This window comes from Hylaeus anthracinus, unplaced genomic scaffold (assembly GCF_026225885.1).
Source record: "Hylaeus anthracinus isolate JK02 unplaced genomic scaffold, UHH_iyHylAnth1.0_haploid 4, whole genome shotgun sequence".
In the NCBI taxonomy this organism is placed as follows: Eukaryota; Metazoa; Arthropoda; class Insecta; order Hymenoptera; family Colletidae; genus Hylaeus; species Hylaeus anthracinus.
Window position 1 is genome coordinate 13,768,420 of NW_026535289.1, and position 26,747 is coordinate 13,795,166.

The window sequence follows — 26,747 nt, forward strand, 5'->3', positions numbered from 1 at the left end:
AATACCACTATTCGTATATACTAATGGAATACCACTACTCGTACATTAGTATTTGAATACCACTACTCGTATATTAGTATTTGAATACCACTACTCGTATATTAGTATTTGAATACCATCATTCGCATATACTATTTGAGTAACACTACTCGTATATTAGTATTTGAATACCACTACTCGTATATTACTATTCGAATACCACTATTCGTATATACTAATTGAATACCACTATTCGTATATACTAATTGCGTACCACTACTCGTACATTAGTATTCGAATACCACTATATCGTATATTATTATACGAGTACCATCGTTCGCATATACTATTTGAGTACCACTACACGTATATTACTATTAAAAATAGCACTATACGTATAAACCTATTTGAATATCATCGTTCGTACATTACTATTCGAATACCTCTACTTGCCTATCATTCAACGATTATCATCATTCATATATTACTATTCGCGTACCATAATTCCTATACTCCTATTCCAATCCCATTACGTAAACATTACAAAATTCGAGTAAGTCAATATCCAAGTACTCGCACTCTGCTACTACCTACTCTCGAACGATACCCAAATACCAAATTACCCAAGTAACATTCAAACGCACGAACGTCGAACAAAATACCGAAAAATTCACCTCGGGAATCGTATCCATCGAGACGTTAACCTGGCCCCGAAACATACTCCACAAAAAAATCCATCAAATCCCTGGCGAACCTGCGACTTAATCCCGAAACCCGTCGGCGAAAGAATAATGGAAAACACCTTGGCCCATTACTGGCCGAAATTCCCTGACCATTCTCTCTAAACGGGCGCCGTTACCACAGAGGGTTTGTTCCGGAAGGGAACCGGTGGCACGTCGTTACCGGGGCAAACTACGTCGTCGACAACGCCGGTCGGTAAGTGCAGGAGGTCCGGTAGGTTCGCGGCCAGCCACCTAGCAACCTGGTGAGTCTCTCTAGGCCTCCACGACAGGGGTTCCAACCCCTCGAGGCGTCCCGGCCCTCTTCATCGAGCCGCGTCCGTTCCTCCGTCGACCGAACGGAGCATGCGCCCGGTCTCCGCCCCTAAGCACGGGGGTGTAGATCCCTGTGGCAGGCCACGCCTACTTCACCCCGCGATCGAACCAACCCCCTGCGACGACGTTCTCGAACGAAGGAACGCACGCGTGGGCGGGGACAGGGCACGGGATCTGGTGTCAGCCCCCGACGGAACGGCCAGTGTCACTCAGAGCGGGTCGCCAAGATGATCGGCGGCCTTATCGCGCAGGCAGCCACGTATCGTTCAACCGAGGTCGCGATCCAACGTGCCGTAATCGTCGTCGAGGAACACGTTGCCTCCGTACGCGGTTAGGCTTGCGATCAGGCTTGCGGCTAGAGCTAGGCTAGGCTGATTCTCCATTAGGCTGATATGACCAGGCATCCATCGTTCACGCGGCCGTCAAACCGATTCGGACGTTCTCACAGTGCTACCAGTGTGACTAGCCAGAACTTAGGACTACCCGTGTAGGCCGCCGTGCATCCAACGGCCGCTGGGACACGGGACTGCGAGATGCTGGACCTCAAGAGCAGCGGGACCACCGCCGCTGAACTACCACGCACCACGGCGTTCACCAATCTGTCGATGCTGTTCGCCGGTACGTCTCGCGGGTGTTCGTAAGGGTGTTGACGACTCGTGTTCGTGTTACGTCCGCAGTGTAGCGTTTAGACGACGTGGGGAAAGAGGCTGGTTTGAGGAGATACCGTTACGGGGTGGCAGGCTTCTGGTATCTAAGTCGTGGAGGGTAGGGAAACTTTTCTTTTTGTTCTCTGTTCTCGATACGATCATGTCCTCGGTGTTACGACCGCGTTGTGGGCCCCCTGATGATCGTAGAGTCGTCATTCGAGCCTGTTTCGATGACGTGTTCGATTGGCTGTGTTCCTCGTTCTCTAATGCGACTCCTCTAAGAGTTGGTGCAGAGTATGCGGTCATTGAGTTCCCGTCGCTTGGTTTCGATGCTCCAAGGGTGTACGATCCACGTGGACTGGCTCCAGGTGGTTTCAGGGTCTGCAGAATCTCGTGGAACAATTTTATGGCGTCTTCTAGAGTTCACGATCCATGGGTCCGAAACGAGGGACCACAATTGGTTATTTAGGAGACGGTGGTATCGATATCTTCGATTTTTGGGATATACTTTTGGGTACCGGGGCTTTCGAGTTCTAAGACCTTCAAAGTTTAAGCATCTTAGATTGATCGGAGCATCTCAGATTGATTTCGTGACATCCTGTAGTCTGAAGTCTTGAGAAGTTATCTCGTGAAGTTATCTTGAGATTCTTACTCCGGTTCAATCTGTTAGAAATCCTTCATTTTTGGGACCTACGTTTCAGTAAGTAATCGAGGCTTTGAAGTTCGAAGGCCTTAAAAGCTCGGTATTCTAGCATCTTAGATTGATTTCTTGGCATCCTGTGGTCTAAAGTCTTTGGGCCCTTATTTTAAGATTCTTATCCCAATTCTACCAAAGTTACTCTTTCAACTTTGAATAGTTGGCGGTACCAAGGCTGTTGATGAATTATGGACGTGTATTGCAGTACAATTTGATGTACTGGCGAGTGGTACGAATACGAGTGATCTTTATAGGTGCAGATCATGTGTCGTGGACGTGTCCAAGTATTTGATGTGTGTACAAATAATCACGAAAAGAATTCCATAATATCGATAAAAGGTTAAGGTTGCAATCTCTAGTGAGACTTCATACAGGAGTGGGATTATTCCGAATAACATCGAGTTACCAGTAACTCGATTCACGCGGATCTTCCTCGTCGCTGAGGAGTCAATGTGCCAAGACCCTTAAATCCCAATACTCTCGTGTATCGTCCTCTCGCCTAGACCTCTTCTCGTAACATCCTCTTCTTATTTTTCAAGAGTCTCACTCAAAAGTCGGGCTTGGATTAATCCTGAGTTATTTCAGCAACTCGTTGTTTCGTTGGCTTCGTGAGTTCGCTAGACCTCTTCTTTCTAAAATCATTTTCAGTTCGTAATCCTCTTCTCTGTTAAGAGAAGGTGACTCGAATGGTGACTCGAGAGGCGACTCTCAGTCACCACTAGGTTCCCTTTAGGTCTAATTTCTTTGGAACTCGAAGTGTCAATAAAATTGTGATTGTCGTTGAGGCAAAGGTGACCCGATTCTCAAATCTCAAATTAAGGATATCATTTTCGATGTTAATCTAAGCTTAGCAAATCTCGAGTGCAAAGAGTTAACCATGAAACCCCGGATTAAGGTTTCTAACCGACCCATGCTTTTCTCTTCAATCTCGGATCCTTGAATAACCTCCACCTTCTAAAACCACTTTCTCACCAATCTCCTTTTCTCGATATCCACCAATCACAACCATCCCAAAGGTTCTACTAGACTACTTCCAACCGACCCATGCTTTTCTCTTCAATCTCGGATCCTTGAATAACCTCCACCTTCTAAAACCACTTTCTCACCAATCTCCTTTTCTCGATATCCACCAATCACAACCATCCTAAAGGTTCTACTAGACTAACCGACCCATGCTTTTCTTTTCAATCTCGGATCCTTGAATAACCTCCACCTTCTAAAACCACTTTCTCACCAATCTCCTTTTCTCGATATCCACCAATCACAACCATCCCAAAGGTTCTACTAGACTACTTTCAAACCGACCCATGCTTTTCTCTTCAATCTCGGATCCTTGAATAACCTCCACCTTCTAAAACCACCTTCACACCAATCTCTTCTTCTCACAATCCACCAATCCCATTCTAAAATCGCCGTACGCACAACCTCCGCTAAAATTCAACGCAGAACATCCGTCAACGAATCTTTCGTCTCCCCCAGTCTCTCGATTCTCGTGATAGATCCAGTAATTCGCGACTCCATCCGTGGAACGTGAAACTCGAGGCTCCATTAATGGACTCCGGTCTCCAGATCAAATGAAGGGAGGCGAAGACGATAGGTCGGCCCGTTCCCGTACACCGGAGTCGTTGTTTGCACAGAAAGACGGAGTTTCTGCAGCGGCATGACGTACTGCCGCGGCGTGTGTACACACCGGAGCCAACCCTCGTGCCAATAACTGCCAAATGAAAATATATCTGTCTGCAAACACACCGACGGCGCCGGAGACAGCGCCCCGAGATCCACGAACGCGACGCTTCTCCGAAAGCAATACCCCTTGGCGCGAAATTGAGATCAAACGTGGGAAATGTCGCGCGAGTATTTTTTTTTTTTCTTTTTTTTTTTATAACGCTCAGAAATAACAGAGGAAAGCGTGGTTAATCGAGGTGGTCCGAAGGGGCGACGAGTTGTGAGTCGAGGAAGTTGAAAGTTGAAAGTTGAAAGTTGGACGTTGAAATGGAATCAAATTTTTAGAACACGCTTCAACCCTTTGCACTCGAGAGATGACTCTCAGTCACCGTTAGGTCTCACGCGGCAAGTCTATCGGCAATTATTTATAATTAATTTAGGTTTAATTTCTTTGGCGCTCGAAGTGTCGATAAAGTGATTGTCGGTGCGACGAAGCTGACCTGATTCTCAAATCTAGATAGCTTAGAATTCGTGGCAGTAGAATGATAAGAAAGCATCTCGAGTTGCTGGTAGGTACTAAAAAAAAAAGGTCTCGAGTGCAAAGGGTTAATATTGGGGTACAATACAATTCGTTCACGTCCGACCATTTCTCGCCAATTCTACTTACGGAGTTCGTAAATATCGTCCAGGGCACAATACAACTCGTTCGTGTCTGACCATTTCTCGCCAATTCTACTTACGGAGTTCGTTAACCCTTTGCACTCGAGAGGCGACTCTCGGTCGCCGTTAGGTTTCGCGCACCGAATCTACGATATCTAATGTTTCTTTAGGTTTCGTTTCATTGGAACTCGAAGTGTCGATGAAATAATTGTCGGTGCGGCAAAGGTGACCTTATTCTCAAATCTAGATAGCTTCAATAGAAGATAGAAGTTTCAAACACGATGGCGGATTTTTAAATCGAATTGCAATTGGTTTGTTGCGCTTTCAATTGCTTTGGTTTTAATATTTGGCTCTACGTGTGTTACCATTGCGTAACGTTCTCTTGAACGAAAGTTAAAAGAATAAACCTCAGCTTCGAAAAATTGTTCGGGTAATAAATACGTTGATATTTGTTTCGAATTTAATTTATAAAATCGGGCTTCCAAGGATTTTCGAATCGAAATTGTTAGTTGCTTTTTGGTGGGTTTCTCCTTGCTCTTGGAAATATTGCAAGTGGTTTCGGAGCGTTTTAAATGCAATACGTTTACTATCGAAGATGGTCTTAAACATCTTCAATAACTACCAAACTTACCGCAAAGCAAGTGAAATCATAAACGTATCATGAAAGATACATCTAACCAAAAATTCGATGACACAATAACCGTTCCACTTGTACGTCATGCAACTGTCCAGTACCACAAAATAAAGATATCAACAGGAAAATCTAAAAACTACAACAACTCGAAACTACTGCCGCGATAACTTAAAAGTAATAACTCGAAGAGTAAAAATCTCGTCTTTGCGTCATCTTTCCACCATTACCGTCGCAATCTTCCATCTACTCGCCTTCGGCCGTCCCTTCGTTTCATTTCCAACTGGACGATCGGAAAGATTATAATTTCGAGGGAAAGAAAGGGTTCGAACAACGCAACTCGTTCGCTCTCTGATTCGTATTTTGAAGCCACGTCACGCAGACCCGGCGTCATTAAGGCGTCGTAAAGATTTTCCCGATGGGATTGTTTCCCTCCCTCCCACTCTGACCGGGGGCCCAACAGACTACTTCAAAACCGGCGATCAGATATATTTTACGACCCCCGCGGGGCGATTCCCGAGAACTGATTAACTTGCAATTGCAGACTGTATACGTCTTCTAATAACGTGACCTAAAAAGAGCGTAATCTTTCCACGAGGATCGCCGAGTACGACGCGTAAAGGCTCTTTCGTTAGGCTCGATCGATGTCGAATCGCGAGTTCAGCAAAATTTCATTTTTATTTTGTCGAAGACGACACGGCGACATCCTACAGTAATTTATTTACTCCGTTCATCGAGACACCTGTCTACCTTCAATTTACGCGTTTAATTTACGACATTGGCGACATCCTATAGTAATTTATTTACTCCGTTTATCGAGACACCTGTCTATCTTTAATTTACGCGTTACAGATACATTTTTTTAATTGTTTCGCGAGGAAGAAGTTGACGATTACTATTACTGTACGTCGTTCGAGTAATCGTGGAATATTTTTCACTGTTTATTTTTCTAATGTGCACGATACTTATAATTGCTGACACTTGTATACTTGGATACTTGTTAATTATACTTTAATATAAATAACTCAATAAGCATAATTTGTATAAAGTGCAACCATAAATATACCAATAGTACGTTATTTACCCTTTGATACTTATAAAATACACTTTAGTGTAAATAATTTAATAAGTATCATTTAGCATAAAGTATAAGCATAAATATACTAAAAGTATCTCTTCTTTTCTGTTGCAGATGCCAGCAGCTCGTACAAAGGGGGCTGGAGCCACGCCACGTCGCCGGCTCCTGGACAGGGTAAGTTTCTACGACCTGTTCGGCAACTCCATCCACTCAACCACCACTTATTTCCCTTAATTTCGAATCGCGGAGCGACTCGTGCGACTCTTTTCTCGGCGACATCCTTCGCAATAAGCTTCTAGATATTCCTCCCGAATACGAACCTTTCGATACACGGTAAAGACTGGATAAGTGCGAAACAGGATTGACTGGAATAAATCCAACATGACTATCCCCACCGCTGCCACCCCTCCACGGATTCGATACCACCCCCCTCTCACCCATAACCTCGTCGTTAAGCTTCGCGAGTTAAGCTTCGCGAAACTCGAAAACAAAATCCGCTCCCGGCACGATACCATTCTCGGTTTCCTGGACCGGTCGCCCCCACCCGTAAGAACACCCATCGAGGAACGTCAGAACACTTTCGAATCGATCCTCGCGGCCGTCTTATCGGGCGCTAGGATTCGAACCGCTTCTTCTTCCACCCTTCGCGAATCCACCTCCGCCCCGTCGGGGCTGAAAATTTTCCTTCGTCGTTCGTCGATTCGCTACACGGAACCACGCCGAACGAAAGGGTGGCTCGCGGCCGCCGTTGGGTGCAAGTTCACGCGTCGCGACACCCTGGCTCGCTTCGAAACGGGAACGGCTTTGTGTGCGCGCGTCTACGGGCGGACTCGGGGCGCGCGGTGCCGCGGGTGTCGGCGGGATAGGGGTAGGAGGTTGCGGGTGTGGGCGTCCCGGCGCTTTGTGGCGCGTTGAACCGCGGCCCCTTTGTCGTCGAGAGAGAGCAAGCCCCGGGGGCTGTGTAGAGACGCTTGGCCGCACGGCAACACCGAACAGAGACCGTGCCCCACCACCCCCCCCCCCCAAACCTCCTACTGCCGGGACGGCGGAGTCGACGCTGGCACAATCATCTCGCGGAGATCAGAGAGCCCTGCCCGCGGGCAGGTTGTTATAAACGGCTTCTGGCCTCGATGGCCTGGCCAGGTTACAACCGCGCCGCCATGGATCGCCTGGCAAAGGGCGAATTAACGCTTTGACTCGTCGAGCCTTCGGGGACCGATCCGAGGATGAGGCGAGGACGTGCACGGGGATCGCGTCACGATGACGATTGCAGACCGACCACCGTGCCGGTGGCCTCGTTTCAATTAAACGACGGTGACGGGGTGGTTCGGGTTATGCTATTCTCCGGGGAAAAGGAAAATTAATTCTATGACTCGTCGAGCTCGAGGACCCGGCGTGATGTTGTACAAGTACGACAGAGTTTACAGATCAGAGTTTGAGTTATTCAATGAATTCGGTCGGTCTGATCGGGGACGGGGTGTTGGACACGTTTTAATTAAACGTATTATCCTTCCTAGTATTTTTATTATTGAATAGATTCAAGTAGAATGGGACTTGTTAGTCGGACTCGGAGTGGAAGAAGTCGAGATTAATCAGACGAAGGAAATGGATGACTCGGGCAAGTAGAATGAGACACGTGTTTAGTCAGATTCGGAGTAGAAGAAGTCGAGATTAATCAGACGAAGGAAATGGATGACTCGGGCAAGTAGAATGAGGCACGTGTTTAGTCAGATTCGAAGTAGAACAAGTCGAGATTAATCAGACGAAGGAAATGGATGACTCGGGCAAGTAGACTCAGACACGTGTTTAGTCAGACTCGGAGTAGAACCAGTCGAGATTAATCAGACGAAGGAAATGGATGACTCGGGCAAGTAGAATGAGACACGTGTTTAGTCAGACTTGGAGTAGAACTAGTCGAGATTAATCAGACGAAGGAAATGGATGACTCGGGCAAGTAGAACGAGGCACGTGTTTAGTCAGACTCGGAGTAGAACTAGTCGAGATTAATCAGACGAGTTCATGAAGTTGAAACGTAGATCTTGATGGACCACATCCCATCATTACTTCGCATTCAAAGTTTGTTTTCGAACGATTCCAACATAATCTATCATAAATCCTGGCTCAGATTTATTTTTGTCAACGCCCCGTTTTCGAAATTAATTTCCGTTGTTCTTCAAAGAACCACCAAGCAAAGCTACCGATTTGTTTGAACTATTTACTATTAATGGAGTGTCGTCGCTAATATCACTGGTGCGTTCGAAGGTGGCTGAGCAGAGGGAACGCGCGCTGACATAATCATTAGAGATCAGAGAGCTTTCACCCTGGGGCGGCTCGGTGTAAACGGCTTGCGGTCGTGAAGCCTCGTTAGATTACAATCACCACGGATCGACTATCAAAGAGGGAATCGACGATCCGGTTCACACGTGCGCGTCGTGTCTCGGTCATTGTTTTCCAATCGGGAACCGGACGACGTAAAAGTTTTCGAAAGTCTCTTCGGTGGACTAGCCATTCTCTTGTGATAAATACGTGGGAAGTTGTACTCTAGATTTAACTCTATGAATTATGGTAAAATACCCTGCACACGTCATTTATTCTTCTTTGAAACAAGGGTTCCAATGTTCAAATGTTCAAATGTTCCAATGAATCCAGTTCGTTCAATATTCCCCACCAACAACTACCAAAAACTTACTCAGACAGTATTTCCGTGTAGACAATATCTACATCAACGGTATCCAATATTGCCAGCCCACTAAAACCTAACCCAAATCAACTCAGACGGTATATATATTAACAGTATTCGATATCACCGCCTCTACCAAAAACTACCCCGAACCTATTTAGACAGTATTTCCGTGCAGACAATATGTACAAGAAAAGTATTCGATATACCCGGCTAAAACCTATCCCAGTAGATTAACCTAGTAAACCTAGACGGTAGATTTCGGGCCTGGTGATGTTCCTCCGCGTAGAAAAAAAAAAGATGTTGGTTAAAAAAGCGAAGATCCAACGTTCGAAATGTCGATCCATCCACCAACGTGCCATCTGTAGTGTCCGCAAAAATCGCGAGGCAATCGAGGCTAATCGCGGGAGCACGCGAACGGCGCGGTGAGTTACGCGAAAGAAACAGCCCTTGTACAAGGGTGGGTTCCGTCCGTAAAAGCTCGGCAGTCGTCTAAGCGAGATATCGACCTCCGTTTTCAGCGAGGTCTGCCCAGTGGCCAGGAAAAGTCCCGGACTCTAAGACAACTGGTAGAACAATAAAAGTGACTCCCTCGCCTCCTACCCCCGCGTCTCGCGTGACTTCCTGACCCGAGCGACCCTTGGACCCCCCCGTGCGCCCGTGTGTCTGAGGGCGACCCTAACTTCCCTATGATAATTACGTGCCCCGGGACGGCGCGTGCCTTGGCAGTTCGCTCACGCGTCCCGATCACGTATGCCGTGACTATCATACACCTCGACACCGTAGGTAACGATCGCCACCCCTCCGTCCTTCCTCCGCTCTCGGCCACCCTTCAAGGGCGGGGATAATGGACGCTTTCGGAAAAATCACAATCGGGAGCCCGCTTGCCGTGATTCAACGGTGAATAGAAATTATTTGCGCTCGGGAACTTTCTTTTCTGGCGTCTGCTCTACCTACTCGAGATGCTCTCTTCAGCATTCTACCGCCATGAATTCTGAGATTATATTGACTTCGAAGACGGCGGCCCGATTGTCGTTCTATCAACCGACCTCGTAAAGGAACAGGTTGCTCTACTCGACATGTATATTCTTCTTTACTTCGGCGCATCGAGTTCCAAAGAAAGTAAATCCAACGAAGCATTATTGCTGGAGATTCGCTGCGTCCGACTCGCTGTGAACATCTTTGAATCGAACATGAAAATCACGAATCGGGCTCGCGATGAAACTTTCGTGGCAAATTTCAAAATCACGAGTCGGACTCGTGATCAAAATTGTTGCACGCCATACTTTCAAATCACCGATTCTAATTTCTAGTTCTAATTTTCCTGGTCGCGAATTTCGATATCTGCGTATTCGAATATGTACGCGTCATTTTTATACACGCTATCCGCGATGTAGCATAAAGTTCGTTTCAACGAGTCCCCCCTACGCGTTAGATATTTAACGTTCGGTATCTTCCAGGGAATTTCTTCTTCGATTTGCTGTAATTTCACAGCAGTTCCTTTCCACCTCCAATTTTACTTGGCTCTAACAAAGGGAAAGATGTACGTTCAGAATATATCCCGTTTCAAAAGTATCCCTTCGATATACCCGACACTCGTTACCCCCGGAATCGACGTGGCCCTTCGCGTGAAAAACAGTTTCCATAAACAGCGATTCGGCCATATCGGAGGGATCTGTTTCGAGCGTAGTCGCACGGATCAAAGCGAAAAGCAATTAATTGCCGTATCAGCTCGCACTCCAATTGCTACCGTCGTTCGTCCGGCCGAGCGGCTTTTAACGTTTCGTTCCGCGCGCTGTTAACTATTTTCTTTCCCGGTTGGACAGGGTTCGTGCGCCAGGCAATATGTTTTTGTTCATCAGATAGGAACAAGCTGTAGCGGGTCCCGTTTGTAACGACGCGTTACGCCGAGCAGAATTAATCGTTTCCTAATTATCGCATAGCGTGAACGCGACACACCGAACGAAACTCGCGGCGAAAAAGGATCGTTGTCTCGGCGGAGGATCTTAACGCGCCGAGGATTTCCCTGTGCACGAAATCGCGGCTTCGATACCGAGCCGCAATCCTTATCGAGCAAAGTTCAATTAATACCGACACGAAACTCGTTCGAGCTGCACAATTCACGGTTCACGTGGGAGGAATAATGTTCTTTCCGCGACGCGTGACGTACGCGTTCCTTTCACACCCCTCGAATAAAACGACGAACGCCGAGTGCAAATTCAGTGGGAACACAGGATTCGAGATTCGTACTAACGTCGCGCATAAAGGAGAAGTCGCTGCTTGGATTTGTTTGATGGTCTTTGAACGTTCTCATGTGTACCATTTTTCCTACGCGGACATATATACAACCAACGAAATTTGTTGGTACAAATGCGGTACTTTGCGATGTACATGCCCATCGTGCGAGAGGAAAGTCATTACTTGTATTCGTTTCTTAGGAATTCATTCTTAGGTACCTCCCTCTAAAGTAGTTTCTCTTTCTACTCGTTCCCATGTGTGCCATTTTTTCTACACGCACATACATATATACATATATATATATAGAAGAATAAATTTTGAGAGTAAGAATAAATTTTGTTTGATTATATATATATAACCATGTATATATAATATATATAATATATATACATATAATCAAACAAAATTTATTCTTACTCTTCGAGATGTACATGCCCATCGTGCGAGAGAAAAGTCATTACTTGTATTCGTTTCTTAGGAATTCATTCTTAGGTACCTCCCTCTAAAGTAGTTTCTCTTTCTACTCATTCCCATGTGTGCCATTTTTTCTACACGCACATACATACATATATATGTATATATACATATATATACAATCAAACAAAATTTATTCTTACTCTTCGAGATGTACATGCCCATCGTGCGAGAGGAAAGTCATTACTTGTATTCGTTTCTTAGGAATTAATTGTTAGGTACCTCCCTCTGAAGCAGTTTCTCTTTCCTCCTTCTCTTTACTCCCTGTACAAAATTTTCGCGAGACACGTATCTTTATTATTATCTGCAGAACGAATCGATCGACGTTTCCCGAGAAGGGTTGATCGGAAAAGTAGCTGTATTCGGGCAGGGGTCGCGTCTTTCCCGCAATATTATTCTTCCGACTGGATACAACGGCTAGCAGAATGGTACCGTGAAAGAAACGTTCGCAGCATATTGGAGGGGTCGCGGGGACATGTTCGAAGTCGCTGTCGCCAGCTCGTATTATGTCTTTTCGACAGTACATACACGGTCACGTGCCTATGCGTGACACGTTCACGCATCGCCGAGTGGGTTTCCACTCCCCCTCGTATCGGCTCGTATTCATCTCTGATTCCTTGTTGGGGTGTGCACGGATTGCGTTTCCACTTCAACCGTGCGTCGTTGAACGCCTATCGATGCTACACGGGCTGCACGCTACTTAATCCCGCGCCCAAACGTTCCCGAAACTCCTCGACACCAGCGAGCTTTCTTTCATTCCAAATATCAACGCTTCGTCCATCCTCGAAACGTGGCAACAATTCAAAATTCCGATGGCTTTCTCGATTTTTTAGAGAAACTATTAGCCAGACCGGGCGAGGAGGTCTATATTCGCTATTGTTCCGAATACAAGAGACGAGAGTTCATGGTAAGACATTCTCGAGGAACACAGGAGAGAACCCAAGAGACCTTCCAACTTCCAATGAACACAAGGCTCTCGCTTCGTAAACCCAACGATAAAGCGTGTTCTCGCTTATGTAAATTTATGAAAGAATCGAATCTATGCGTTTAAAAAAAAAAAGAAAGTGCCGTAAACCGAGACCTAACACAGACCTAATCCTCAGCCACGTAATTCTCGTCGTTAAAGAATTTCATAGAGGTTTAAATGAAAACAAAAAAAAAAAACCTGAGAGGTTTCTATGACCAACGCGCAACGATTCGAAACCCCGTCGTCGCCATTTCAAATCCGCAACCCTCGCAAGTGCGCGAATTTTTCCGAACGAAATAATGAAAATAACCTCGGAGGCAACTTCTGATCCAGGTGAGAAAAAAAGAATCGATCGCGAGTGGTATTACGTTCCAGTGCGTTCGGCGGCGCGACGAGTCGCGATTTTTGGCCGGCTTAAAGGCTAGGGAAAATCGCGGGCAGGAAGTAGGGGGAACCGACCGGATCCAGGGGAGTTCTGGCACGGTATTCGTTCGCGGACTCGTGGTCGACAGCCACGAAAACCCGGGGGACATGGATCGTGGGCAACAAGTCACCGGGAAACTGCGCGTGACCGCCGCATTCAACGGTGCAGATTTACGAGAATAAAAATGGGGCGCGCGGGAACGGACGATTCTTCTTTCGCTGGTAAAAACAATGCACGTTGATAGAATTACGGCCTCTTTCGATTATCGATCGCGACGATTTTCTTAAGCAACGCCCGTTGTACCCGCGCCACGGGAAGATCGATGTTGGCCAGGAAAGAATTACGATCCCGCGATGGGCGACGATTATTAATCGCGGACCGTTGTCTCGAGGGTAATTGTTCTAGCTCGGGAGTATCGGTTATACAGATTATACTGGGTTGTCCGGAAAGTCCGTGTCGATTTTTGGTAGGTGGTACAGTTCTGAACATATCGAAATGATTGATTGATTGATTGATTGATTGATTGATTGATGAAAAGGTGGAAAGGTGTTGTGGAACAAAATGGCGCCTATGTAATTCAATAAATACATGTATATATTAGGTTGTCCCAAAAGTTTCTTTCGCTTTATTACAGCGAATATAGAGAGACAGTATACAGAGAGAGCTGAAGATTTTCAAAGAGTTTCTAGATACAGCTTCGAAATTTCTCCCAGGTTTCGCTTAGAGACGGGAGTTCTCGCACGATCGCGACCCAAACCTAACGCAACGGAAGTCACGTTCGGTGCCAAAGACGAAGAAATCCTACTTCAACCCGATGCACGCGGGACATCAAAGAAGCCACTCGAACGTTCGCAAAGTAGCGTTTCTACGCGTTTGAGTGCAGCTAAGAATTCCTACGCGAAAACGTCTGGGGGCCGAGGATCGTTGTAGTGCGAGTGAAAAGAAAAAAAAAAATTCATTTCATACTTGCGACTAAGAAGACTGCGCGAACTATCTTTATTTTTCAATTACATTTCCTCTCCTCGATCTTACTCTTCGTAGAACTCGTAGCTTCTCGATTATTTCAAACTTCCAAATTTTCTTGTAATTAAATATCTTCTGATACGAACTAGCCGAGAGTAAATCGTGCAATTCAAGAAACGCAAGTCCCGTGAATACTCGTTCCCCCTATGTCTATTAAAAAAATTTGTTCAAATTAAATGACAGGTTTGAAAATATATATATATATACATAGGGGGAACGAATATTTATGGGACTTGCGTTTCTTGAATTGCACGATTTACTCTCGACTAGTTCGTATCAGAAGATATTTAATTACAAGAAAATTTCGAAGTTTGAAATATTCGAGAAGCTACGAGGGTTCGAAGAGTAAGATCGAGGAGAGGAAATGTAATTGAAAAATAAATATAATATATATATATTTATATATATATATACATATATTTTCAAACCTGTCATTTAATTTGAACAAATTTTGTTTACCTTTTCATCAATATTTATATATATATATATATATATATATATATATATATATATATCTTCCTATATATATATATAACTAATTCAAAACTATTATTCAATTAAATCAAACCTCTTCGATAGACATAGAGGGTCGGAATATTCGAATAACGTTTCCTCTTACGAAAAGAAAGAAAGGCAAAGGTCGCTCGAGTTTTTCGAATGGCTCGTCGGAGGTGCAGACGAACTTCGCCAGCCCCGACCTAGCTCAAAATCATCGTCGTCGATACGAGAGACGAAGGAACGCGTTCTCTCGACGCGTGGGCGGTGGGATATCAAAGAGGCCACTCGAACGGCCGTAAAGTCGCGGTTTTTACGCGGTTGAATGCCGGCAAAAAGAATTCCGCGAGTACTGGCGCTCTCAGGATCAAGTGGGGACACGCAACAAGAGCACGCTAATCCCTTCTACCTTGCGAGCCACTCGTTTCAACGGCTACGCTTAAAGGGTCGCGTGCTACGCTCGCTTGGCTCATTATTACGCACCGCGCGGCCCACCGGCGTGCACGACGCCGGTGATTTATGCCCCGAAATAGGCTCCGGCTGTCTCGCTCCGGTGTATGTATGAGTCAGTGATACCACTTAAGCCCGAATCGCCGTGCGATGAATTGACTTATTGCCGGGCGTAAATAAGAACGACGGGTGCACGGCTGTTTCAACCACGTTCAGAGCCGATTACACCGATCGCTTTGGGCCGTGTTGTCGCCAGATTCAATTGTCTACTATTCGCACGGCGACGCTCTTGAACTTCTTTGACGCATTCATCCGTTGCGAATTCTCCTTGGATGCGTGTCTCGAGTCGAGACTCTCGACGAGAAGGGCTTTGGGAGACGTTTCCGGTCCAAGAGTTCGATCGTTTCGCGCGTGAGATGTTTCTTTTTGGAATTGAAGCAATGCTATCTTCCTTCATCGGAAGACGCTATAGCATAATGTGTGTATTATAAATGAATAGAAGTCCTCGCAGTGCTCAATTGAGAGCCAGACCTGACGTATACGAGTTACGAACATTAAGTAAAATTAAGTAAAATTTATCTTCAAAAAAAAATAAATAACAAGAATCACTCGATATTCGACGTCCTAACGTTTTTTCCGTTTTGAAGGAGGTCTAAAGGAGGATTCTAAATAGGTAAATTTTGGTGATTCTTGTTCATTTCGATACGAAAGTAGCTTTCTATAATTTCTCGCGGAGCCCTTTCGCGAAGAGAGAAGGAGAATTTCCGAATCGGTAACAGCGAAGGAGTGCAGCAGCTCGGAATAGCGGGTCCTTTGATCCTCCCCCGAGGAAGCTGCACACCGCCTAACGGGATTACCCCGCCCCGAGTAATTGCTCGTGAATGCGCAGATAGACGCGCGACAATGGGAGCACCGTCGGTTCGAAGTGACGTGACGTCTGACGTATGCGTGTATGGCGTACCGCTGTATGCATGCGCTGGGAAGCGCTGATCATCGATTCCCCCTCCGCGTCGCTGACCTTCGAACTTTGCCACTTGGCCGACGGAACGGGGATACGTTGTCCTTTCGACGGCCGTTTAAATCGCTCCTTTCGAACGAGAGTAACGCGCCCTTTGTGGAGCAAAGAGTTTCGCTGGGTGGAACGGTCCCGTCGAGGAAGGAGTCCTGCCCGGTAGACCGAGCACGAGGAGACTGGACTCGTCGACGAGGGCTCTGGGATATTCCACGTTCAGACCGCGTTCAATAATATTTTATTCGACGGGGGTGGATAGGGAGTTTGTCGAGTCGATTCAATTAGCGTATTTGCAGGCGGAACAGCTGGAGGATAATGCAAACGTGACCACGGCAGGTGAGAGGTTGCCCTCGACTTGGTAGACCGTGACTTGAGCTTGCTTAAGTGACCCTCGGCGTGTCCTTATCATTGATACTAAACTCCCACCACTTGTCAGCTTATCTCCATAAGTGACATAATAATACACAGGGTGTCCCGTAACTGGTGGTACAGGCAAGTAAGGGGATGATTCTACGTGAAAAATTGAATCAAAAATGTAGAATAAAATTTTGTCATACCGCGCTTTATTTTCGAAGAAAGTAAAATTCCAAAAATCTCCGTATTCCTTCGTGCGTCGTTCCCCGAACCCTCGCGAACATGGAGAATGTGTAAAGTCGCCAACTAGTGTAGAGTGGTCCAAGAGCCAAGTTCAGTTCGCTGAACGTCAGGATTCGGTGTTATCGCGTTGTCAGGAGGCTTGTAACGCGGACAAAGGACGCCGGGCGTCGCAGCCCCGCGGCGGCGCTGATTGCGGCGGACCCCACGACCTGGTCCCGAGGCGTCGCCTACCCCTCGGCCAAGTCTCTCCCGCGTCCCAATCAGAGACGAAATCAAATTGTTTAACACAGCGGACACCAACTGCTGTTTAGAGGTGTGGCATCTGCCCCTGTACACATCCAAAATCTCGTGGAATGTCTCTAGACACCTTGAAGAGGACTCTAGACACCTTGAAGAGGACCTTGAAGAGGACCTTGAAGAGGACCCTGAAGAGGACTCTAGATACCTTGAAGAGGACTCTAGATACCTTGAAGAGGACCCTGAAGAGGACTCTAGATACCTTGAAGAGGACCTTGAAGAGAACTCTAGATACCTTGAAGAGGACCTTGAAGAGGACTCTAGATACCTTGAAGAGGACCATGAAGAGGACTCTAGATACCTTGAAGAAACTCTAGATACCTTGAAGAGGACCTTGAAGAGGACTCTAGACACCTTGAAGAGGACCATGAAGAGGACTCTAGATACCTTGAAGAGACTCTAGATACCTTGAAGAGGACCTTGAAGAACTGTATTTTTAAACTTCTAAGTATCCAGTTGTATTTACATATTTCAAACCAACGCGCTTTCAATTCTCCAAAAAATCGTTCGATTCCCAAGGGAAGTATCGATCGAAGCCATTTGTGATCAGCGCGGATTAGGTGTGCGGAGGGCAACGAGGATCAAACCGATATCACGACAGCGAACGACAGAAGGGATTTCCCGTAACGAGAGCATATAACGAGGCGAAATTAAGGGGCATTGTGCCTTAAACAGATTGCACACTCGTGCGAACGTGACCGTCGGGTCACGTTTGCTCCTAGCTGCTCACACGTACGCGAGAAGAGGAGCCGGCCTGATAAGGCGGAGGAAAGGCAACGAAACGCCAATGGAACGGGAAAACGGGGAGAAACGTATACGGAGCACTCAGCCCCGTGTTTGCCTACACGGAAATCCTCTCTAACGGATTCTAACGCCCGACCGAGCTTGTACTTTTTCATCTTCGACGGACCGACCCGTTCCCTCCGAACGTTTCCAATCGGTGGCGTTTCATCGGCCGCCTTCGATTCCTTCGTGAAAATTAAACAGCTCGTCGGAATAAACGTCGCCGAGCGAGAGAGTTCGGTGTCTGTTACGCGGTAATGGACTATGGATGACCCCGTATGCCATTTGGTGAGACTATCGTGGCTCAAACTTGTTCAAACACTGATCGGTGGGGTCGATGTTATAGCAGTTTTGTTAGAAATGGATCGAGTAAGATATTCGTAATATAGTGATGGATCGTGAACGATGACCACTGAAATACTTGAAATTATTAGTAAAGGCTTCGCGAGGGAGGATCTGAATTCTGGAAATGAAATTCGATAAAGGGAAATGGGTGACTGTTCGAGTTCGAGATACTACGTTTCTTTATGGGTTCTGAATGGTAATTGTGTTGACCTAACGTTGAATGATATTCGCAAAAGAACGCGAGGCCCTGAATGAATGCAGCGCATAATTTTCTGTTTGTTCTTTTCCAGGTTACGGAAGCAGCTTATCCAAGTCAGCACTGGACACGCACACCCACCTCCGGCAGCCTGGTATGTAGTAGGTAGATATTTTTGAGAAGTTAAAGCACTACACCTTTTTTAACGCTCTACTGGCCTCTAGTGTTCCAAACCATACAGTTCGCTCTTTATCGTTGATATATTCGCGAAAGTATTAAATATAAAATTGAAATATAGAAAAAAAGATATCGTTCGCAATAGGATCAACGGCCACTACGGTGTTAATCTATGTTGATGATAAACTTCCAAATATGTTTGCTGCCTTCCCGACGATAATACGTCATTAATCGAACAAACTAACCACCGCGAACCGCAATTGAATATTCCTGGCGAGATATCACGATACGCTGAAAAATGGAGATATACTTTCAATTATTTTTCATAGCTTGTTGGCGATAGTATATTATCGATCGAATAAACTGACCACTGCGAAATGCAACAACAACTGCATTAAACAACGAAATTGAAAACTTCCTGACGCTGGGTGATATCGCGATACACCGAGTAATGGAAATTAGGAGATCCGTAATCGCGCTATTAGGACCCTAATGAAGGGTGTCCAGGAGGTTTAAAAAATTATCACACGCTATAGAGTAGCGAGCACTCGTGCGTGACACAATCGACAGCAATTTTGCGAAAGCAATTGCACGGAATGACCTTCACGATTATTACGTTCGTCACTAATCACGCAAACCCCCTCGTTTCAAGCCTGACTTTTTACCGCCACGCCCAAAAATTACTCCTTCCGACTGATCAATAGCTTTAAATAAGTGCTCCGAGAAATGGCCCCCCCCCCCCGGGGGCTACCGTCCCTGCCATTACGAGTATTAAAAATTCAAACGCCGAGATTTCGCGATCGCCCTAAACCATCGATAATTATCGCGCCGGCCACTGAAACAAGAAGCACGCGGGTGTCGTGATAGGCGAGGCGCGTTGATTGTTTCATCAACAAACGAGATTTCGAGTAATTTATCGACAGGCGATCGAAAGAAAATTAAAGTAATACAACGAGAATAAAATATTAAAAAAAGAAAAAGAATGTTTAAACTGCTTTGATACTTCTGGGATCTTTCTCTATATTTTTTTACAAAATCGGTACAATATTATCGCACCACGATACCGAAAATGTACGTAGGCGAGGCGCGTTGATTCGAGACAATTATTGACAGTCGAATAAAAGAAAATTAAAGTGATACAACTCGCCATAAAATATTTGTTAAAAAATGTTTAAACCACGCTTTCGGGACTTTTCTCTATATTTTTTCACGAAATCGGTATACCGTTATCGAAAATTCGCCCCAACCGGTCGCGTGGATTTGCATGAAATAAAGGGTGGACGCGAAGATTTGCGCAAATCCCGTGCAAATCAGAGTAAATTTTCTCCCTTGGAACACGACGGAGCTGGTCACGAAATCGGAACAGGGTCAGTGGTATACCCCGGTTTTCTTGACCAACGGAGAAAAGCTGCCGGGAACCAGCGAGCGCTTCACTATTTCTGTGGCGATATCCCCCGTTCGTCCAGATAAATGGGTGTGCCGCGCCCCTTCCCATTATTAACTTGTAAGTGAATTACCGTTCGATCGAAAGGCGATCACCGAGCCACGCGTTTCATGGGGATTCATCGGGCGAAACGACCTTTGAGGTCCGGCAATTCGCCACCCCCTCCCCCCTGGCATATACGTCTGCCCTTCCGCCCTCTCATAATCGACGAAACGTATTTTTATGGGAGACGTCTTGTGCCAGCCGAGGTTGAAATTTCCCTTGGATCTTCTTCTGCCCTCCTCCTGCGCCCATCCGCCCCGCCCCCCCCCCCCCCCCCGTTAACTTCCGGTATTGTTCTTCTTCGCGAAGTTAGCAGCTGCTTCCGACCCCGGCTGCGCGAGGCAAGTTTACGCGCAGAGAACGGGAAATTTTTAGGAACGTTTCGCGTGGCCTTTTCGTGCACGACGATTTGCGAAATGATAATCGCGTGCGACGTGTTATTGGGTTGGTAAAAAATTATGATCGATTTTCGAACTTGGTTTTTTAATGTCACTCGGTTTTTTAATGTTAACCTTCATAATGTATAACGTTTATAATTATAACCACGGTTGTAATGTTAAGTTTTGTTTCAATGTTAATTTCGGCTTGCGTCGAGTTGTTTACTTCGCAATGCTATACCAAGCCCAAACCTACTCAGACAGTATGGTACATCGACGGTATCCAATATTGCCACCTCCGCTAGAACCTAACCTGAATCTACTCAGACAGTATGTGTATAAACAGTATTCGATATTACCGCCTCCACCAAAAACTACACCAAATCTACTCAGACAGTATTTCCCTGTCGACAGTATGGTACATTGACGGTATCCAATATTGCTACCTCCGCTAGAACCTAGCTCAAACCTACTCAGACAGTATGTGTATAAACAGTGTTCGATATTACCGCCTCCACCAAAAACTACACCAAATCTACTCAGACAGTATTTCCGTGTCGACAGTATGGTACATTGACGGTATCCAATATTGCTACCTCCGCTAGAACCTAGCTCAAACCTACTCAGACAGTATGTGTATAAACAGTATTCGATATTATCGGCTCCACCAAAAACTACACCAAATCTACTCAGACAGTATTTCCGTGTCGACAGTATGCTACATTAACGGTACCCAATATTGCCACCTCCGCTAGAACCTAACCTAAACCTACTCAGACAGTAGATTTCGGGCCAGATGCTATGTATCTAAGTAGTCCGTTTTCTTAAACCCAATCGAAGTTCACGCTACTGGAACGAACGCGGTCCATTGCCAAAAATGTATAAATTGCAATGGATCTTATTTTAATTAAAAATAAGTAAATACATAGTACGAAAACTGATATTATTTTTCTACCAATCTAACAACTCCCTAATAATTCTCTAAAACGAGAACATTTTCAACCGCCTAATATTCGTTCTATATATAATCGACTGAAAAGAACCTAACGTCTTCACCAAACAGCTACCAACTAACAAACACGAAAAACTTGCCCTAAACCCGCGAGATCCACCCAAGGGATAATTGTCGGGGCGAAAATTGGCCTCCGCATCTGTCGCTTCGACGGCCACGTATTTCTAATCCGTATCCCGGCAGGCTGAGAGACCCGATGCTCAGTTTTGCAGTCGTCCGTTCTCTCGGAAGACATTCCGCGTACGCCCTTTGAACCACTCCGTCGTTTCGTTCCTTCAATTGAAATTATTATGATCCAAACGAACTTCCATTCTATTGTAGGGTTGCGATTATATCCTTTTGTACGGTTGTAGGGCACTCCAGGTCTGAGCAGTAGCGAACGACGGTGATGACGCATTGTGAGGCTTTTAAAGGGCGATATAGGGAGCGCTGGGGAAACAACCGTGTAATGGATAGGTATATGCTCGTAGCGGGGAGAAACACGAAGGAAAAAAAAGATTACGGTTCGACCGCGTTGGGCGAACCGTACAAACGAAAATTTCAACGTCTTCTTCTCCGACGCGATCGCTTTCGACGTGCGAACCGCGATAAAAAAAAAACGAAACTCGACGCGATTTCCCGCGGTTTCTGACGCGCGCAGCACGCGAGCCACCGTCGGCTAATTCCAGCTGTACCGTGCCACTGAAATCGTTTAATCTCGGGTCGAATGAGGCGATCCCTAAAGGGAAATAAGAACCTACACGTAACTCGCGGCCTGCAACGGAAGAGTTCGTCCGGAGGGAGCATTTATACCACCTAAGCTAGACGAGGGCTAGTATCTATAAAAGTATCGGTGGACAAATACGCAGGGCGGATTCGTTTCGTACAAAATTTCGAGACCGTCCATCTAATTGGAATTTTACATTTTTCAATACTGAACCTACCACGAGCGATCGAATAATCGTTTACAAAATTTTTCTGTACAGTTTCTCATACGCAATTTAGTTCCGCGTAAAATATTGTCTCATTTAATTAAAAGAAGCGTCTTTGAAACTAGTCATTCGTCCCGTCCCAGTAGAAATAGTCACGAGCGAACGTCGGCAGGTTTAGCGTCGAATCTTTTGGTATTTTTCCAAGTTTTAGATGTTCTTTTGGAAGCAACGGAAAAAAAAATGACGTCGACCCGGGTGCAGGGAGAGGCTCGAGAGTGCTCGATTAATACACGTTGATTTGTGAACGATTTTCAGATCCGTACCAAATGTTCGGAGCGACGAGCAGTCGCCTCGCGAGTTCCGGTTCCGGTCAGATCCAGCTCTGGCAATTCTTGCTCGAGCTACTGTCAGACTCGAGCAACGCGGCTTGCATTACGTGGGAAGGAACCAACGGCGAGTTCAAGTTGACTGACCCGGACGAGGTGGCGAGACGCTGGGGCGAAAGGAAGTCCAAGCCTAACATGAATTATGACAAATTGTCGAGGGCTTTGAGGTGAGTGACGGCCACGTATCCTCGACGTAACAACCGTGACAACCGTGACAACGTGTCTTGTTTCGTTATAAGTGTACATACTTGAAGCGAAACATTTATTTGTCGATTATCAAACCGATTGATTGATTCGAACAAATTTCTTCGATAAACACACGGAGTACAAAGTACTGGCTTGTCTGGATAGTCCTTAAATGGCGAGAAGGTGTTGATGAATATATGTATCAGAATCGAACGTGCTTTCGAATTATTTTTTTTTTTATTATTTTTTTTTTTTTTTTTTAATTGGCACGAACTATCCGGACGACCCAATACGTATTCGCGAAACCGGTATACCTGTACCAGACTCAAACATATTTAAGATTTACTTCGCCGTCCTCTCGCGACGAACGGGAATCGGATTTGAGAAAGAAGAAGAAGAAGAAGAAAAAAAAATAGAGAGAACACGGAGAGGGAGGGGAAAAAAAAAGGAGAAAAATCCATCAAACGCCCAACATTTAATGGGCAAAACGTCCGTATCGAAGATCCGGGGAGAAAGTAAATTCGTTCGGCGCGCGGGAGCCGTCGCGGAGCGGGGCGGAGGGGCGGAGGGGAGGGAGAAATTTCAATCACCGACAGTCAGACCGACAGCAGACGCGGCTATTATTTTTCGATCAGATCGACTGATTATATTACGCGACTGCTCGCTCCACGCCCCCCCGCCCCTCCTCCCCTCCCCCGTCCCCCTCCCCCTCCTCAGTCGAGGTTTCTACTCGTTCTTCCGCATCCACAGCCGACGTAGACGCGAGAAGTTTCGGCGAGAACAGTAAGCGTACGCACCGCGAGAGCTCTGGAAGTTGGAAGCCTCCCCTCTACGTAAATTTCGAGGAAAGATTTTGCGAAACGTGATTTTTGTCGTTGTTTGCTGTATGGACACTCGTTATTTCAATGAAAGACAAAATTTCGAAGGAACATCGAACGCGAGCATCTCTTGATACGATGGATTTAACGTTTCCCGATGCTTTCAACGTTAAAATCAACATTTTCTATCTATATCAATTGTTGCGAAATTGGAGAACTTCAACGTTAATTTCCTACTTCCTGAAGATAAACATCCCCCATAATAAAACGAACTACTAACAGCTCCTAACTCTTTCAACGTCAAATCAACATTTCTTTCACTTTCATCAATTTTTGAGAAACTCAAATTGAACGAAGACTTCATTCGCATCCTCGAGGATAATTTCCCACATCCCTGAAGATGAACGTCCCACAATATAAAAAAAAACCACTAACAGCTCCTAACTCTTTCAACGTCAAATCAACATTTCTTCCACCTTCATAAATTTTTTAGAAATCCGAGTTAAATAAGTATTTCATTCGCAACTTCAACGTTAATTTCCCACCTCCTGAAGATGAACATCCCACAATATAAAAAAAACTACTAACAGCTCCTAACTCTTTCAACGTCAAATCTACATTTCTTCCACTTTCATAAATTTTTTAGAAATCCGAGTTAAATAAGTATTTCATTCACATCCTCAAGGATAATTTCCCAACTCCTTAAAATAAACATCCCCAACACGAAACACTAACAATTCCTAACACTAAACATCAAATCAACATTTCTTCCACCTCCGTCAATTCTCGGGAAACTCCAATCAAACCCGCCCTTCGTTCGCATTCTCAACAATAATTTCCCTCCTCCTTAAAATAAACATCCCCAACACGAAACACTAACAATTCCTACCACTAAACATCAAATCAACACTTCTTCCACCTCCATCAATTCTTGACAAACATGTATCGAACAAGTATTTCATTCGCAACTTCAACGTTAATTTCCCACCTCCTTAAAATAAACGTCCCCAATATAAATAAGCCACTAACAATTCCTACCACTTTCAACATCAAATCAACATTTCTTCCACCTCCGTCAATTCTCGAGAAACTCCAATCGAACCCGCCCTTCGTTCGCATTCCCAACAATAATGTCCCTCCTCCTTAAAATAAACGTCCCCAACATAAAAAAAACCCCACAAACAGTAGCTAAAACTTTCAACATCGAATCAACATTTCCTCCACCAGCATTTCGTCCCTACAAAACACCAATTAAACGATTATTTCACCGTCGTGCAACAAGGAGTTCCCGTTCTGGTTGCAGGTACTACTACGACAAGAACATCATGACGAAGGTCCACGGGAAGAGGTACGCGTACAAGTTCGACTTCCAGGGCCTGGCGGCGGCGACTCAGCCGGCCGCTGCGGACCCGGCCGCGTACAAATACCAGAGCGAGCTGTTCATGTCCGGTTACGGACACGCCAAGCTGAACCTGATGCCGCCGCCGGCCGCCTCCGTGTCCGTCTCCGTTCCGGGTGGCCTCTTCCAATCGGCGTCCAGCTACTGGTCCACGAGTCCCGGTGCCAACCTGTACGCGGGCCACCACACGGCCTCGGGCCACGTGCCGCCTCATCTAGGCACCTATCCGCACTACGCATGACCCACCGCCGAGCACTGGGGCGCGCTGGGTACGCCACGTTAACGAGTTTCTACCGAGAGAATTAAAAGACCGCCGTCAACACCGGTCAACGTGTACCGTCGGCCTGGCCAGCTTCAGAACCGTCCGTCGCTCGACATCGGTCCCGCGTCTCTAGCTTCCTTGCGCTCTCCTCGATACGTCCACTCGCGATTTTTCATCTCGATGAGGATAAATCTTCCGAGCGGTTTTTGTATCGGTGAATTAGGTGTACTCGACGAGGCCTCCGCTTTGAGAGCCTGAAATTGTTTGGAGAAGGGTGAAAATTAACTTCTTAGCCGAGCTCCTACTTCATAGGCCGGCTAGTTGGGTTTAGATATTTTTGAACCCGATGAGATCAGATCTTCTGTGCTCAGTGGTTTTTGTATCGGTGAATTGAAGCAGGAGAACTGGATGTGGCCTCTATTTGAGAGCTTCAATTTGTTTTTGTTGAGGGTGAGAATTAACTTGTTAGTTGACCTCTCACTTTCTAGCCTGGTCATCTTTGTCAAGCTTAGTACGCCAGTCTCGAAGATGGATGAAGAGAAAATGAAATTCTCGTTAGGTTTGGATACTATGGTTTCGGTTCTGCTATTTTTTGATTATTTCCTATAGAAGATTCGCTCGCGCCGTACTATACTGCTCCCAAAGATTCGAATCCTGAATTACCCCAAGCAAACTTCGCGACGATTGCATTCGAACGCTTCCATAAACCTAGTTCTACGGATTTCTTCACATTCTTTTAAGAAACACAGTTTTCCGTGATAAATCTTTAAGGGAAATTTATTCGCGAAGGTCTCAATAATCCTCGAAATTAAATTCCAATCGTCACTCCTCCGAACTCTGCACTATGCTTTCGAACATAAACCTTGAGATATACCTTCCTTGAGATTCATTTCCCACTTTATTCTCTAATTTCTAAATCCAATCGCGTTACGAGTTGGAACGAGACGGAGAGCGATTCGAAAGCTGAAAGTTTCTGCCCGCTAGTGGGCGGATTTAAATTCTAGAATCGATCAGCGCCAACGCACGGATCGTGTTCGATCCATTTTCTGGCAGCAAGCAGCGACCGACGTGGATCGTCGACGCGATGCGACGATCTCGCGCGAGAACCGTTCGAAAAGCTCTCGCTCACGGCCGACGGTGCGCTCGAATTACTGTAAGAACATTGTACATACAATATAATGGATTACGTAAGTACAGGGTTGCACGTTCGCATGACGATTCTCGTCGGCAGTTTCGTCCAGTTGAAATCAACCAACGTTGCGCAGTCACGAAATCCGAGTGGAGACGTTACGACGAATCATTCGCTTAAGAAAGATACAGATGCATCGATCGAAAGAAAA

At 45.8% G+C, this 26,747-nt stretch overlaps 1 protein-coding gene across 2 annotated transcripts in view; it reads left to right on the plus strand.

Annotated features, from left to right (window-relative positions):
• LOC128895021 (transcriptional regulator ERG homolog) overlaps positions 1–26,213 on the plus strand; it is a 66,932-nt gene extending 40,719 nt beyond the window's left edge. For both annotated transcript variants that reach the window (XM_054157228.1, XM_054157227.1), the window contains exons 3-6: positions 6,527–6,586; positions 18,488–18,547; positions 22,672–22,909; positions 25,050–26,213. In XM_054157228.1, coding sequence (XP_054013203.1) covers positions 6,527–6,586; positions 18,488–18,547; positions 22,672–22,909; positions 25,050–25,386 — 695 coding nt within the window. In that variant the 3' untranslated portion in view covers positions 25,387–26,213. The remainder of the gene's footprint in view (positions 1–6,526; positions 6,587–18,487; positions 18,548–22,671; positions 22,910–25,049) is intronic.
• Positions 26,214–26,747: the final 534 nt, after the last annotated feature.